This window comes from Lytechinus pictus, chromosome 14, assembly GCF_037042905.1.
Source record: "Lytechinus pictus isolate F3 Inbred chromosome 14, Lp3.0, whole genome shotgun sequence".
In the NCBI taxonomy this organism is placed as follows: Eukaryota; Metazoa; Echinodermata; class Echinoidea; order Temnopleuroida; family Toxopneustidae; genus Lytechinus; species Lytechinus pictus.
In genome coordinates, this window is record NC_087258.1 from 25827513 (window position 1) to 25841949 (window position 14437).

The 14437-nt window shown below is 36.4% G+C and overlaps 1 protein-coding gene across 2 annotated transcripts; it reads right to left on the reverse strand.

The window, feature by feature from the left end:
* Positions 1 to 902: 902 nt before the first annotated feature.
* LOC129276407 (tetratricopeptide repeat protein 36 homolog) lies at positions 903 to 10932 on the reverse strand. 2 transcript variants are annotated; one of them, XR_010295693.1, is made up of 4 exons: positions 10705 to 10904; positions 5875 to 6054; positions 4619 to 5138; positions 903 to 3522 (listed from the first exon to the last, which is right to left on the reverse strand). XR_010295693.1 is itself a non-coding variant. In XM_064109451.1 (3 exons), the coding sequence occupies exons 1-3, from the start codon at positions 10823 to 10825 to the stop codon at positions 4876 to 4878; spliced, it is 564 nt and encodes a 187-aa protein (XP_063965521.1). In that variant the 5' UTR covers positions 10826 to 10932; the 3' UTR covers positions 903 to 4875. The 2 variants fall into 2 exon arrangements, 1 of the variants encoding a protein (XP_063965521.1); XM_064109451.1 differs by having other exon boundaries at positions 903 to 5138; positions 10705 to 10932.
* Positions 10933 to 14437: the final 3505 nt, after the last annotated feature.

The following is a 14437-nucleotide window of genomic DNA, read 5'->3' on the forward strand; positions in this document are numbered from 1 at the left end:
GGGGGGTCATTCTTTTAGATTATCCTTTAAGAATTCAATATTTTCTTAATCATCACCATCATCACCACCACTATCATCATCATCGGGTCATCATCATCCTCCTCATCATCACCACCACCGGGACCACCACTATACTGCCATCATCATCATACATCATCCCCGGGACATCATCATCTTCATCATCATATCCTCACCATCATCACCATATCCCATCATCTCCATCACCATCATCAATATCATTGTCATCACCACTATTATCATGCATCGATCATCTCCATCTCATCATTATCATCATACATCATAATCATCACCATAATCATCATCACCACCACTACTGCCATTATCATCATCATACATCATCATAATCATCACCATCTCATCATCATCATCATGACCATCATGATCCTTCCCCTCATCATCACCACCACTACTGCCATTATCATCATCTTCATCATCATCATCATTATCACCACCATCATCACCATTATCAATATCGTCATTACCATCACCAGCATCATCATTATATCATCATCATCATCTCATCATCATTGTCATCAACATCATCACCCTAAATCATGTAACACCATCTAAACCACTGCCACCACCATTATCACATGTTCATCTCATTCATCACATTTCAAACATCACTTTCTCCACTTTTTATTCTTCCTCTCCTTCAATCTTAATTCTTCTCCTCTTCCTTCTCACTCTTCAATTCTCCCTCTCCTCCATCTTCTTTTTTTTATAATGTCCTCCATTTTCTTCAGCTCCTTTTGTTTTCCCCTTCCCCTTCACCTACTATAAATCTCCCATCATCATTAGCAATTAGCACAACCAACTACTAGTATATCACTGTCAAATGAATATGTGAAAACTCGAAAGAAAGATCAACATTTTTTTTTCAAATATAATTTAATATATATACAATTTTTTTTTCTTGAACTTCTAGTCCGCTAACTCTACTATTTGTATGAAATTGTACACAGTACATACACTAACATTATCATTCAACAAATCTTAAAATTCACTTGGAGATGTATTTTCAGCCCTTTGAAATCCTTGAAATATCAAATAACATACACTCAATAATTTATATTGATCTTGAGATACCTAACACTGCATGTAATTCAAAATGTCAATTTTCTTCCACGCTATAAATTAATAAACGCAAAGTCCGATCTGATATTGGAATCAATTAATTAATCACTCTTTCCAATAGAAAACAGTGAGAGAAACAAATCAAAGAGGGTTTTAGGAAAATCCATCAAAGAATATTAAGCAATAAAGAGTTATAATTTTTCATTAAAAAGTTTTGAATCAGTGATGTCACATTCAAGCAGCTGCCACGTAAATCAGGTAAAATAAATTCAATAAAATTCTGATAAGGTAAAATCTGTAGGTAAAATGTGGTATGGTATGGCTACTAAAACTCAAATAATAGTAATGGCTGTATAGAAATTTACAACATAATCAAAATGAGTATATGAAATTGCTTCATTTTCATGAATATTTTCTGTGCCAAAAGCATGCAAGAGAACATAAACAAATTTGAATTCACAGCATAAGGTCACAATTTTCAAACAATTGGAAATTGATATTTTGAATAACCACAATAAAATGGCATGAAAATAGAAATGGTGTATATATCAAACGTCAAATAAGGTAATTATGAAAAGAATTGAAATGGTTTATCAAACAAAAATATCTTACAAACACAAAATTCAGAGCTCTTGGAACAATAAATAGCTTATTCTTTAAAATATTAACAATAATATAAAATTGCCAAAGGAAGAGAGAGACAATTACCAAGCACGCACCAAATGTAGATTTAAAAAAAAATACACATATATACTTGAAATCATCATCTACATCATTTAGGAGGTTATGGAAAACTTTATGATTTACCATATTAAAAAAAAATTCCTTGAAGACGTAAACTCTCAACACTGAGTTTCACTAAAATCCATGATTTATAGCAGTTACATGTATATGAAAACATCACTTTCAAATTCTGAAGTAACATTATGTTTCAATTCATTAACTTTAATTTCCAACCAAAAAACTATTTACAGTGTATTGCACAAAATACCAAACCTCGGTTCCAATGATGTGAAGGCATTTCCTAACAATCATGATCCATGCTTCTGGGCGCATTTCAAGGAAGTTTTTTTGTCGGCACTGACTAAAATGGTCAGCTCTATTTCAATGATATTTTTGCTTGGTTTCGTTGGTAAGACCAAAGAAGCACTAGCTAAACGTATGAACCCTATCAAACCAATAATCTAATCTCACACTACTCCTCCACATGAAACTGAATAAAACTTTACATAGTATACATGTACCTAGCAATTAATAATAATAGTCCGCTTTTATATAGCGCTTAATACATCGGTACGACGTGTCTAAGCGCTTTACAGATATATTATAACCCCGGTCATCAGGATTCAATCAGTCATTCCCACACAAACATTTTCCACTCCCTTGGGAGTAGTCCAGTCAGTCACCGGTGAGGTGCACACAGTACTGGACAAGCTACAATGACTTTCACATCCTACTGAGTAGCCATTAAGCACCTGGGTCAAGAGTGGAAAAGTGTGGATTAACGCCTTGCCAAAGGACGCCAGACCGCGGTGGGGTTCGAACACACGACCCTCTGTTTACAAGGTGACAGTCAGAACCACTACAACACGGCTCCTCCACATGCAATTGAGTTTGGAAATTAATGTTGGAATGCTCCTCAAGGAGAGGAGAGGAGAAGGTGCACACATTGTACGCAGGCAAGCGAGGATCCAGTCTCCAGGGTAACCCTAACCACTGACGCCTTATTCCGATGTATTCAGCGCTTTATAATAGCAGAATATTAGTTCTATTATATTATCCAAACCCTGAATAGTAAATTGAAACCCCCTTTTGCAACTCATACCTTCTCCTCGGAAATCTTCATAACAACCCTAAAATAAATTACTTTGATCTCAAGTAATACCACATTCTCTCAGTACATGGAAACATTAATCCAAACCCACTTTAAACCCTTTGAAAATAACCCTCATTAATATAACCTTTACCCGAAACCCTCATGAAACCTTGATCAAAAGCCTAATAATATCCTTGATTCATTTCAAGTGCACTTTTAAAATGACCATGTTACCTACATGTGAAGGACTATTAAATTCTCCTTCATAAACAGAATAAGGCAAGGACCAAATGCAAGGTTATTCCCTTACCGTATATTCATTGGCAGGGCTGCATAACATTGCACAATTAGGTATTGAAAAAAAATATATATAACCAGCTCTTTATCAAAACAATTTTGTCATGAAATACATGCATCTGATTGGCTCAGAGCAAACTTGTCAGTAAAATCTTTCAATATGTGCTGCTTCATGAAACAACCCCAGGTACAATGAATGGGAGAAAAAGTTGGTGAGACTGAGGATGAACACTTAAATCTCATCTTTCTTTTTAGAACAAGGGGGGTGTTTCACAAAGATTTAAGTATGACTTAGAGTCAAACTAAAATGCCTCGTTGCCCACGGTATATAACTAGCCATGACCGCATTGGTCAGATCATGCAAAGAGGACGCGCACTACTGCGTATTGATCAATTAGATTGCGCGTTGCATTTCAGATATGTGTCATCATTTAAGGACGTTCCACAGTTAAAGTGAAATCCATGTCATTTTCACCAAACTTTGCACATAGATACTTTAGAACCTGAATATTCGAAATATGTAAAAATTAACATAGGTCCATGTGCTTGATTTTTTGCTACAGAGCTTCAAAGTTCACCTAAATGGATGCTCTTATATAAAGAATTGCGCATTCAAAAGAATTTGGCTATTTTAGACCTCGCAATATCACTACAATGAGTTTAAACCTATATTACTCAGTCAAGATACATGAAAAAGTCATCAAATTTTGAAAGAGAGTTAATCATTGTATTGTTAGAATGGAGAATCTATTTATAGTGCTATTTGTTTGCAATTTTAAGTCTAACAGCACTGTCAGTTCTTAAAAATGGCGTAAGAGATAACAAAACCCAATCTCAAAAATGTGAAATTTCAATAACGAACTACAAAAGTACAAAAAATGCTGCACTTTATTTAAAATCCATGTCATTTTCACCAAAATTTGCAAATTTGTAGAGGAAGGTATACATAAGAGGTGCAAACATTAAAAAATAGGGGTTCATGTGCTTGTTTTCAAACTATCAGTATTTTTATTAGAGCAAATGTGCTTTCTAAAACACCAAAAATGCGCCAAATGCTTTGTATCTGTGTGAAGACAAAAAACAAAACCACTCTACCATTTATTCAAACCCGGGGTCAGATTCGTGATTCTTGGCAGCATCGCAAAGTAAAGTATTTCAAAATTGTAGACATATTTTAAAAAATGGTCCATGGAATAATTCCAGTTTTTAGCTTTATAAAATAACGCATCGGATTCGGATCTGTAGTTAGCATGCAGATGATGAGAAAAATCAGCTCATAACGTAACCACAGCTAATTAATCGCTTGTTCATCCATTGTGACGTCAGCGCGCAGAGTGTAAATATGCGCAGATCATAATGCGCACAAACATAACTGTGGAACGTCCTTAAGTGCGATTTAAGTCATACTTAAATCTTTGTGAAACACCCCTCTGGTGAGTAAGATCAGGGTGTTGGGGTCAATGGCTGTTTGTATAGCCTTTTCTCACAGCACTGTTTGAAACAGTAAAACCCTCACCTCTTACAACATTGTGAAAGGTGATACTTGATGCATGCAATAAGTCAATTCATTGTACATGTAGCTTCAATGTCATGGTATTTTTATACCAACGCTGTTGCATGCAGCTGTATTCATCGGTTTCCCCAAAGGCAGTCCATTAACCCTTTCACTCCTGGCACTTTCCTTCTCTAAGACGACCCATGACCTCAGTCAACATCTGGTTGCACATGGCAGCGTAAGGGTTCATCTGAATCACCTGCGTGCGTGCGAAGGGGCTCCCGAGGTTGGCGGCACGTTTGAAATCGGCTAACGCCTCGTCGTCTTTCTTCTCCAGTCTGTAGATGAGCCCTCGTTGGGTGTAAGCTTGACAGGCTGCTTTACCAGTCCCCTGGCTTAGCTCGATCGCCTTGTTCAAATCCTCAAGGGCTCCTGTACATGTAGGTGTATCAAAATAAGAGCTTAGGGAGTTAGGGAGTGCTTCACAAAGTATCTTGTTATGGATTATCAATGACAAATCTGCTCTGAGCCAATCAGATGCAAAGTTTTCAGTAGCTTATAATAGTCAGTAAAATCTCTCGGTATTTCTTTCATGAACTGATCCCCAATACTTGAAGCCTAATACCTAAAGGCGCCTTACCAAAAGCTTTCAAAATTTATTAACATCTTTGTCATTACCATATGCAGAAAAAATATGAAGATAAAATTTGAGGTACAGTCCTACTTTGTAATTATGTAATACACTGTTTACTTTTAGAAAAAAAAATAAAAACAACAACCCAGCCTTATGTATTGGCACTAAATTCCAGGCATGTGAAAGAAAAGGCCCCTGCTTACACTTATAAGAGATGATTCCTACGAAGTGAGTAAATCATGTGTAGGTACAGTAATACTTGGGACCCAAATAATAATTAGATCATATTGATAGCAGACCTTGTGGGTTAAGCCATGCTCGTACACCTACTGGGATTAAACATGATGGTGTTTATAGACAATAATCAACAACATCTGCTGGTAGACCAACCAGGTTTAGCCAAGAACGTGTTAGACAATAATCAGACCATCTGCCGGTAGACCAAGTGGGTTTAGCCAGGATGGTGTTAAACAATATAAGAACTAGATAATCTGCTAGTAGACCAAGTGGATACAAACCAAACAAAGCACCTACCATCCACATCTCCACGTAAGCGGAGTGCTTGTGCCCTGTTGTTGTAGCATGAAGCCCGGTTAGGAGCAAGGGATACTGCTTGGTTGAAATAGTTCAATGCAGCGTCAAAATCATTGGCCTCCGCACTTTTGACTCCCTCAAGCTCAAGCTCTTTTGCTCTATTAGCCTCATCTGAATTATCTAAATGGATTGAAGGACAAAAGAATACAAGCCAAAGTTGAAAATGATCAATATTTATGGGGGGGGGGGGGCCTAGATGCTTTGTAAGGGGAAGGGGCAAGATGACGTAAGAGTGATGTCACATTTTTCTACAAATATAGGGGTATTTTAGAGCTAAACTACCTAGACCTCTCCTTTATTCCCTTAGGCCTTACCCCCTTGTCAATACTTGAAAAAAATCATAGGAGGGTGGAGGGGGCAAATAAATTTAAGAAAGTGATGACTGATGGTATCTAGGAGATGATTAAAAAATCATTAAAACTTTGTAATATTCTTCCAAATGGAATTTGAATATAAATACAATGAAAAAGGGCCACAACTCATTTGAAGGTCCCTATTTTCTCAAAACAACAAAATATAGTCAAAATAGCCGATTAGTAATTTTCCATTATTTCCCCCAGAAAACGCAAGTCCAGTAATACGATACCATTTTCAAGTGACAAAAATATTTCACATCCGCAGCGGGTGTGATCGCAAGCTGATCTTGGCAAATTTTTTACATCTTTAATAATAATAGGCATTTATATAGCGCCATCTATCTAGAAATAATCTATTCCGAGGTGCATTGTTATTATCATTATTACCCCAGCTTTAGCTCGAGCAGCCTCTCAGCGCTCATGCATTCAAGGAATTTATCCTGGGTCGAGTGTAGCAGTGTATACATTTCTTGCTGAAGGAAAACATGCCATAGCTAGGATTTGAACCAACGACCCTCTATTTGAAAGGTGAGAGTCAGAACCACTAGACCACGATGCGCCCACATTTTCATATTTTGTAGGTATTTGTTTATCTATGGTAGAAGTTTTATGGATGAATTTATGAAAAGGGTTCAGTAATACGATCCACTGACATATCAACACAAGTGTAGTCTTGTATAACCATTAAAGTTCAAGTCCACCCCAGAAAATTGTTGATTTGAATCGATATAGAAAAATCAAACAAACATAACGCTGCAAATTTCATCGAAATCGGATGTAAAATAAGATAGTTATGACATTTTCAAGTTTCGCTTATTTTTCACAAAACAGTTAATGCACAACTCAGCGATAAGCAAATGAGAGAGTCGATGATGTCCATCACTCACTATTTCTTTTGTTTTTATTGTTTGAATAATACAATATTTTGATTTTTACAGATTTGACAATAAGGACCAACTTAACTTAACCATAAACTGTTAAAATAATGGTAATTCCACATGTTCAGGGAGAAATAAAACTTTGTTTCACTTGACAAAGGGGAGAAAATTTGAATATTTCATATTTCATATAATAAAATACAAAAGAAATAGTGAGCGGGTGACGTCATCAGTTTGCCAAATTGAATACCGACCAGGATGTGCATATAACTGTTTTGTGAAATTAAGCGAAACTTTAAAATGTCATAACTTTCTTATTTTACATCCGATTTTGATGAAATTTTCAGTGTTTTGCTTGTTGGATTTTTCTCCTTTTTTTCAAATCAACTTTTAGTTGGGGTGGACTTGTCCTTTAACCATAACATATTCTAATCAAAAATCAATTTTTATAATTCTGAAACAATCTTTTAGACCTCTATCTATTTTTCAATTTGGGTGAGATGATTTGAGCTCCCCTTGTATTTGATGACCCCTTTTTCGCTTGTCAGAAAATATTTTGACTTCTTTTATTTCCCCCCCTTTCAGTAGAGGTGCTGGTCCAAAAATTGGGATTGTCCCTGAAAACAAGGATATCCTCAGAAACCAAGAAAAATCACGTCTTGATATATTGAGATTGTCAATTATGGGAACAGTTTTTTTTTCATTTACCCCTGCAGAACATGGACGGAAATTACAATGATTGAGAGTGCTAAAAATAGATTCAGTGACCTAGATTCCCCCCAGTTCATCGTCTATTCTTCACAAATTGCTGTCTTCCAATAATCAAGTTGTTATGAAACCTGATAATTGACTAGCGCACTTGGTGTTGGCAATTGACAGGTGAATGAACTTCCCTAGATTTCTTGTGTGGAGAAATCCTTGAAAACTGAGACAGTCCCTGTATTGGCTGTAAACTGGGACAATCCCAATTTCCTGACAAGCACCTCTACTCTACTGCCTTTCTGATAAATTGTTGCATGTTGGATCATGTGGATAGAGTGAGAGTCTAACGTTAGATCTAAAGTTATGTTTTTCATTTAGGTACAGTGTATTTTAGAAATCAAGGCACAGGAAATATTATCTTTTGCATAAATTGAGTGCGTAGATTTAGGACCTCTTCGCGGATGGCGAAATGAAGCAAGACTCAAGTCAAGAGAAGACTGAAGTGAAGAGGTGTTTGGAAAACACGGTTGTTGTTGTTGTTGTTGACGTTGTTCTTTGTGGGTCGTTTCCACACCCAAATGATCTCCTCGGTATACTCTCAGTGTGTTTGTCACAAGGTTGATGAGCTGCTACTAGTGCTAGGTACTATTTGCTTAGCCTTAGATACTGGTGCTAAAAACAGGGCAGGATTTTCGTAATTGTGATCGTGATATTTTCTTGGCCCTTGTAGGGACAGTGGTTTTCCGCGATCGCGGAAAACGGACGGAATTCACGGAAAGGGCCTTTTGAAACGGAAAGTGGCATTTCAAACGGAAAATCACGGAAAACGTATTTTCCCTCAAAATACACAGAATAGCAACAGAAATTACTCCAAAATCTCAACAAAATGAGAATATTAAATGGCCACAAAACCCTAGAAAACACGATCTCACTTCGCTACTATCATGACAATTCACACATCGTGACTGCACTCGACATCAGCACACTCGATTGTACCCCGTACCCGGCCGGCCGGGTTGTTGGGCTTCACATGCACACATATCGTTCAACTACACGGTCGTGTGTTGCTGCCCTCTACGTTTTGAAGATGTAACAGCATGATATCGTGGTCTTAAAATCCAAGATGGCGGATTGGCTAAAGCCGTTGACTGATGATAACGATGTCCAAAAAAACCCCAAATTATCGATGAAATATTTCACCGTGAAATAATGCTAATAATGTGAAAGGTGAGGATGTATGCATGCTAAATGGGTTTGTAAAAATAAATAATTTGTAAAAATATTTTATGCAACCGCATAGGCCTAGATCCGATTAGAACAGATTCTATTGACTTGTTGTTGGTACAGTGGCAGATACAAATTTTGACCAGTGCGAGTATATGTTGTTAACTTGTGATTTTGCTATTCAATGTGTAAACGGAATTGTCACTTTTCCGTGTGTACAAAGTCTATGGGGAAACGGAATTTCCGTTTTCTGACATGCTGAAACGGAATTTGAGATTTTCTGAAACGGAAAAGGCAATTTTTTGAAACGGAAAATCACTGTCTGACTGTCCCTATATTCCCTTGGCTTGGCCTGGTACCGTAACTTAACTTAGAATATTTATTACAAGTTACTGACAGATAATTTGTTCAAATATTAAAATTTGCATAGTTTTCATCGTTTGAAAACAAGTGTGTAGCTTAAGGACGTTCCACAGTTATGTTTGTGCGCATTATGATCTGCGCATATTTTAAATTCCGCGCGCTGACGTCACAATGGATGAACAAGTGATTAATTAGCTGTGGGTATGAGCTGATTTTTCTCATCATCTGCACTTTAACTGCAGATCCGATGCGTTATTTTATGAAGCTAAGAAAATGGAGTTATTCCATGGACCATTTTAAAAAATATCTCTACAATTTGAAAAATACTTTACTCTGCAGTGCTGCCAAGAATCACGAATATGACCCCGAGTTTGAATAAATGGTAGAGTGGTTTTGATTTTTTCTTCACATAGATACAAAGCATTCGGCGCATTTTTGGTGTTTTAAAAAGCACATTTGCTCTAATAAAAATGCTGATAGTTTGAAAACAAGCACATGAACTCCTATTTTTTAATGTTTGTACCTCTTAGGTATACCTTCCTCTACAACTTTGCAAATTTTGGTGAAAATGACATGGATTTTGAATAAAGTGCAGCATTTATTGTACTTTTGTAGTTTGTAATTGAAATTTCACATTTTTGAGATCGGGTTTTTGTTATCTTTTACACCATTTCTAAGAACTGACAGTGCTGTTAGACTTAAAATTGCAAACAAATAGCACTATAAATAGATTATCCCGTCTAACGATACAATTATTAACTCTCTTGCGAAATTTGATGGCTTTTTCATGTATTTTGACTGAGTAATAGAGGTTTAAATTCATTGTAGTAATCTTGCGAGGTCTAAAAAGGCTAAATTCTTTTGAATGCGCAATTCTTAAGAACATCAATTTGGGTGAACTTTGAAGCTCTATAGCAAAAAATCAAGCACATGGACCTATGTTAATTTTTGCATATTTCGAATATTAAGGTTCTAAGGTATCTATGTGCAAAGTTTGGTGAAAATGACATGGATTTCACTTTAACTGTGGAACGTCCTTAAGTTTAGGCCCCCATCATAACGGCAGTAAAGTCGCCGGACGTGGACCAGGTTTTCAGAATGTCACACCGCGCACCGGGAACTTTCGGGCGATCACTCATCCACTGCACAGCTACCATACCGTACCGGCATCTACTGAGCTGAGCTCGCTGATGTGGCTGCTGTGGCGAAAACTCATTCAGATTTCAGAGAAGCTAGTCACAACTTACCCTGAAATTCAGCCTCGACGGTATCTTCTGGACGTTCTTTGGGAATTTCTTGACCTGCTGGCAGAAGAGGATTGAAAATCACATCGAGGACAGCAGCATCATGGGCACTTTGTCTTGACATTTTGAAGTATTTTTGAGAATTTTAGCACGTAAACAAGGTTTCGCAAATTAGAACCGCAATGCAGCATGCATATATGGGGGATCGGATTGAAAAGAGGGCGGGCGGGCGGCGAAATTATTTTTCCCACCGAGTTCTGGACCAACATATGAATATTCATGACTTGCGTCTTCGGATTGAGAGTACGCATGCGCGTGGACTTGGCCTCGACCAGTGCCGATCGTACGCATTCACGTTGCTCAGAATGACTTAGCATCGTCAAATTACCGGTACCCTTACATAGTTACATAGGCCTTATAGGCTTAGATCTATATATGGTATATCCAATTCTTAAACACTTAATAAACTAGCTGCCATTAATGGCAAGACATGTGCTAGGGTAGGGCTAGCGCATTAACTTTACCTCAAATCTGGACCTGTCTAATTAATGCCTAGTACTAATCAGTGTTGTAGTACCTTGATGCTCGGCCTTGGCCTTAAGGCGCCTTAATGCCTAGCTACTTTTTCAAAGCCTTGGCCTTGAGAGGGCCTTGGCCTTGAGGATTTTGAGCCTTGAAATTTTAAGGCATTTTCAAGGCATTTTGTATTTTGTACTTTCATTTGTTTTAAATAAGTAATTATAAATGTTTCAATTGTTTTTTTTAATATATATTTAATAACACTAATGGTCAATACTACCAATCACCAGTAACAGTAGCAGCAGCAGTAGTAAGTGTACTAGCAGTGTCATCAATTGTAATTGTCACCATTATCAAGAAATTCAAACAAAGAATACATCAGTTATGAAAAATAGCATTATGTATTGGTAATGTGTTGTAATCATATGATGATAATGACAGTAAATAATAATGGTCATGATCAAGATAATAGTGCTTTGATGACAAAAATAATTTTTACATCTGACTGCAATTTTGACAACAATTTTCATACTTTAAACATAGCTAACTCTAAAGAACGATAACAAGGTTGATTTCTATTCCATTAGGATTTTCCTTGTATTATTTTCTTTGGCCAACAAGAATGTTTTAAGTCTTAATGATATTCTGAAAAGATTTGGTAAACTTGAACACAGTCTCCAATTTTGTCATATCCAAATGGGTTATGTCAATGGCATGATGAGCCAGAAACTTTGAGGGGCCAAGCATGGCATATATAGAGCAAAATTTCTGTCAAAAAAAAAAGAAGAAAGCGATTGAAGCGAGCGAGTGAACAAAATTTGCCCCCCTCTTTCTATAAGAAAAGCTAATTTTGCAATAGATTGTTTAAAAAATAATATCACATTTACTCCATATTTTCCTTTCCCTTTCCCCCCTTGTCTAAGTTTATTCTTGGTGGTGGGACTTCTTCTTCTCTCTATCTCTCTTCTAAATTTTATATTTGTTTTGGGTCAGATTGACAAAACAAAGGGGAAAAAATGTTTACTTCTTTTTAATCATATATCGTTCAACATTGAATCTCATTTCTCTACAGTTTCAAGGAAATAAACAACGTATTTGTTTTTGTGTCAATATGGTTTCAAGAAATAATAATTAACAAAAAATAATTTAATAATTAATAATTATTATTATCAATAAGTATTAATAATTAATGATTAATTAACTGTTTGATAAAAGTGGTTGTAAGCAGAAAAAAATATGAAAACTGACAAGAGTCCTAAAAATGACTCATTTTCAGTTTAAGCATTTAAAAATTTAGCTTGCGCTTTGTGCTCTCTTGCCCCCCCCCCCAAAAAAAAAAAAATCCCTGTAGGATTTGTTTTTCCAAATGAAATATGCCCTTTTAAAAAAGAAATACCTTCTTTTATAATAAAACATAATACATTTTAGGTTCGAAAATCACAGATTTTGAATCGTGCTTGCATCAATTATTGTTTAGTACAGTACTGCTAATGGTTACAAAAATGTATAGAATGTTGCTTTATGGTTGAAATGTCACAAATATTTGGCTCGCTTCCTGCACTCGCATCAATTATTGTACTCGATCTCTTCCCGTTCACAAAAAATGCTTAGAATGTCCAGTTTTCAGGTTGGAATATCACAAATTTTTGAGCTCGCGCTTTGCGCTCGCATTATTTTTTATTGGTGAGTTATGTATCTTATTTAAAATGCAGTAATTAACTGCTTAATTATCTGCTTCCTTTACTGGTCAGTATATAAAAAGAATTAGCGAGCGCAAAGTTATTTTTTAGTTAGATACACATCTTTTTCATGATTACAAAGCCAGCTCAGAATAAAATAATTTCCATGTCTTATTACACGACATGTCAAGAAGTTTGAGCTGGTGATTCGCGCTGGCAACATCGCGCAATGAAATTTCAACAATGATTAGCCCCATAATTGACCATAAATCAAGTTTTACAACATCAGAATTGATTTTTTTTTCAAAACCGCTTGCTCGCTATGCTTTCTCGCTGAGAAGTAAAACCTAAAGCAAAATATCTATCTTATAATTAAAAATCACTTTAGAAAGCCTTTGCTCAACTTAATTTCTATAAAACACACAAGTTACTTCACGCAGTTCATAATCTCATTTTGAAAATACATGTATCTGTTTGCACAAAAAAACTCATTTTGATAAATGGGTGCCTTTTTGGTGTTGACCCCCCCCCCCATAATAATTTTCTGCTGCCCCTGTCCCAGGGAGTGGAGAAAAACATACGTTGAGAATGCCAGGATCAGATGACCGTGGTAATAATAATTATTGCAATGTAAATCGCCTATAGAAAAATTATGGATTATGTGTACACAGGTAACTATATCATTATTTTAATATGTCTCTATCATGAAATTATTTTTGTTTTAAATGTACAAAGGTTAATTTTTTTTCTCGCTCAGTCCCCTCGCTCACTTACATTTTACCATGTGTGATGTCTGCCGCCTAAGTATTGTTAGTTCATTGTTCTGTATATCGTAAGTTTGAAATGCCTTGGCCTTGAGGTTTTCAGGCCTTGGCCTTGGGTTTCCATGCCTTGGCCTTGGCCTTTGGTATTGAAGCCTTGGCCTTGGAGGTTTGAGCCTTGACTACAACACTGAATAGCCGACTAATGCCATGGTTAACTTCGAACTGGTTAATTCCGAACTTCACGTTTAATTAGGTTTAGACAAATATTAGCTTATTTGCCATGGTTTAATATGTCTAGTCCGTATACAAAACCAGTCCTAGATCTAAAAAAAATTTATCTTAGTTCTAGTCTAGTCTCTATATCTAGACTCTGATCTACGCTGTATGCCTGTATCAGCATGGAACCACTAGTGTACCAAGGGGGGGGGGGGGGGGGGGAGACTGTCCCTCTGACGAGTCACAACTGATTCAGGGGACGTGCCCCCTTTGAGAAGCCAAATTAATAATTTGTAATGTAAAAATGCAATGAAAAAGACGTATGTCCCCTTTTTTTAACGTGAAGATCTTCTTTTTTTTTTTTTGCTTGTCAATTTTTTTTTCAGCTAAGAAATCCATAATTTGGGGTGGAGACCGTTTATTTTTTTTTTTTTGGGGGGGGGCTTGTCACATTTTTTCGCGGACGAAATATCCTCTAAAAAATTTGCCCCCCTTTTGGAAAATCGTAGGTACACCAGTGCGTGCATGGAACGTATTCTAACGTCAGGCACAAATTAA